This window comes from Cebus imitator, unplaced genomic scaffold, assembly GCF_001604975.1.
Source record: "Cebus imitator isolate Cc_AM_T3 unplaced genomic scaffold, Cebus_imitator-1.0 Scaffold522, whole genome shotgun sequence".
Taxonomy (NCBI): Eukaryota; Metazoa; Chordata; class Mammalia; order Primates; family Cebidae; genus Cebus; species Cebus imitator.
Genome location: NW_016107837.1, coordinates 240278 through 243179, shown reverse-complemented (window position 1 = coordinate 243179; position 2902 = coordinate 240278). Strand labels below are relative to the sequence as shown.

General features: G+C 56.2%; 1 protein-coding gene across 1 annotated transcript in view; it reads right to left on the bottom strand.

Annotated features, from left to right (window-relative positions):
* Nucleotides 1–1925: 1925 nt before the first annotated feature.
* The window catches only part of LRPAP1 (LDL receptor related protein associated protein 1), an 18178-nt gene continuing 17201 nt past the window's right edge, over nucleotides 1926–2902 (bottom strand). The window contains exon 8 of the mRNA XM_017514346.1: nucleotides 1926–2385. Within this exon, the coding sequence (XP_017369835.1) occupies nucleotides 2323–2385 (63 nt within the window). The 3' untranslated portion in view covers nucleotides 1926–2322. The remainder of the gene's footprint in view (nucleotides 2386–2902) is intronic.

Genomic DNA, 2902 nt, shown 5'->3' with positions numbered 1-2902 from the left:
CCCAATGCGGAGCCGGGAAAATACCTGCAAGCGTAGCGGAAGCTGTTCCTTTTCGTTGCCGTGCTCCATTTTGTGCCTGTCCTGTGCTCTGTTTTTAATGCCCTTTACTGTGGGTGGATATTTGAGTTGCTTCCTTTCTGGGGTCGTAACACCCAGTTGGAAACAGCTGTGGTGAACACTCGTGTGTGTGTGTGCGTGTGTGTGCGCGCCCATTTTCACTGAGACTGGGAATAAGATAAGAAAGCGTCAGCTCACCTCACCCATGCAGTGAGAAGCTAAGGCAGACTGCAGAGGGGAAGCAAAGCCACGGTCAGACAGAGGACACATGTGCGCACACGGAAACCCTCAAGTCCACAGAAATACCGCCATGACCAATACAGGACTTTAGGGCACAGGATTAAAGCACCACACACAAGTGAGAAATGAAACAAAAATACACAGTCCTCAATAGCACATGGAACACCTAAGAATACGTCGAATGCACAGAGAACTCCAGTCCACTGCTGGGAAGTCAAAGACGGGCTAAATGCTGGAGCCACGCACGGTCAACACTCGGAAGGCTGGATGCTGTTCAGATACAGCCTCTTCCCAGCATGTATTCAAGATATTCAGAAAAGGTATTCAAAAATGCGCCCAAGAGAATGGCTACTGAAATCCCAGCAGGCTTCTTTTTCTTGGTAGAAATCAAGAAGCTGATTGTAAAATGTATACAGAACAGCCATAAGAATCTTTAAGAAGAGCTGGAAAATGCACACCGCCTTGATTTAGGGTTTACCTAAGCCCAACTGTAGCCATGACGATGTGGTGGCTGGGTGTCATGGCTCACACCTACAACCTGGGCCCAGACCCCCAGGCCTACCACTCCCACCCCCAAGACTGTGAAGGCCCCAGGGCTGTGCCCTGCATGTGGGCTCCTGCATGGAGATCCCGGCAGACAGTGCTTCTCTGGGCGTCTGAGTGGGCGATCAGCCCAGCCCTGCCTGAGAGGGACAGTGTGGTGGATGCTAAGGGAGGCCTGGTGAGGCTCCTGTGCTGAAGGGACACAGGGGCACTGCTGGGGCTGGCGCACTAGGCCAGGCAGAAGGCCACCCGCCCTGGATGGAGTCCATGTAGAAACAGGCACCCACATGCCGTAACCTTGGGCCCTCCACCCTAGATGCACTAACTCCCAGCATGCTGCCTTTAGCCTCGACCTTTCTTGGAAACGCTGGCTGAGTGGATGCTCGCGTTCAGAACATCACAACAGTCAAGCCAAGATCTAGCTGCAGTCAAACCCAATACGCCCGGTGGGGCCTCTTCCAGGCTCAGAATTGGGAACCACGCTCTGACCTGGACTCGGGCAACGCCCAGCCCATCAGCTGTGGTCGGGGGAAGGCCTTGGTGGCTGTCCCTACCTGCGTGAGATAAACGTGGGAACCACACTCCGACCGGACTTGGGCAACACCCGGCCTGTCAGCTGTGGTCGGGGGTAGACGTTCGTGGCTGTCCCTACCCCCGTGAGATAAACGTGGGAACCACACTTCGACCGGACTTGGGCAATGCCCAGCCCATCAGCTGTGGTAGGGGGAAGGCCTTCATCCCTATCCCTGTGAGACGGAGCATTTACACAGCACACTTAGGAGCACAGAGGCCCTGTGGGTTCACTGGGGTCTCCCAAGCTCACTGAGCTGCAGAGGTGAGGACAGGTGAAAGACGCTGCCCCAGGCCAGTCTCTGGCCCTCCATGGGACCACGCACTCTTCTCTGCCATCTTCCCCTCAGCCTCAAGCACTCTTGGCTTTAAATCAGGCCGGGCTGTCTCACGGGAAAAGGCGGTTGGCTGCAAAGACCCATGGGGCACAGAAGGGAAGCTGGCTGTGGTGTGATCCCTTCACGAGCACTGGCTCCAGCCCCAGCCACCAGGACACTCAGTGACAGCCAACAACGGGTGGTTTAAATACTGCACTATAATTTTTAAGGACTCTGTACATAGAACTTCCAGCGGCAGACATGTAAGATTTTTTTTCTGTAACTGTGTTGTTTTAGCAGAGGACTGGCAGACCCACAGCGGGTGGACATGGAGGCCCTCCCCGGGGTGGTGACTGCCACGCTGATGCTGAGCGGAAGCCAAGCCCTCTCTGTCAGAGCTAGGCCGATCTCAGACCCAGACGCGACCACCACCAAGTCCTGTGTCGGGACAGCAGCGGCTGCAGTCACCAGAAACAAGCCACACCTGTGCCAGTCCCAGCCACCCTCACGGCGGGCTGTCCACGGGAATGCCACGGCCAGGAGCGCAGGTCCCTCACGCCGGCCTCCTCCCTGCTAGGCCAGGCTCCTGACACCTTCACAGTTCGTTGTGCCGAGCTCTGGAGATCCTGCTGGACAGGTCCTGGAGATGCTTCTTCACCTAGGAATGGAAACGCCTCATGAGCTGGGAACAGCGTGCCTCGAGGGCGGCTCTGTGAGCTCAGTCATGGCAGATGTGTGATCCGAAAGGAAAAGGCACCAGTCCCGTGCATCTGACTTTCCAATGAAACGACCATCCAGAAATGCTCACAGATAACTCACAGAAGCAGCTCAGTGCCAACTAGGAAACTCCCACCCAAGAATGCTGAGAACGACCAGCCAGCAGCAGTTCATGCTGAAGAGGAAAGCCCAGGGCCTCTGTGATCAGCCCATGGTGTTACTGACTTATTTTTGAGGTAGGGTCTCACTCTGTCACCCAGGTTGGAATGCAGGGGCATGATCTCAGGTCACTGCAACCTCCGCCTCCCAGACTCAAGTGATCCTCCTACCCATGTAACTGGGGCCACAGGTGCACAGCACCACGCCCACACCTCAGCCTCCCACGCATCTGGGACCACAGGTGCACAGCGCCACGCCCACACCTCAGCCTCCCACGCATCTGGGACCACAGGTGCACA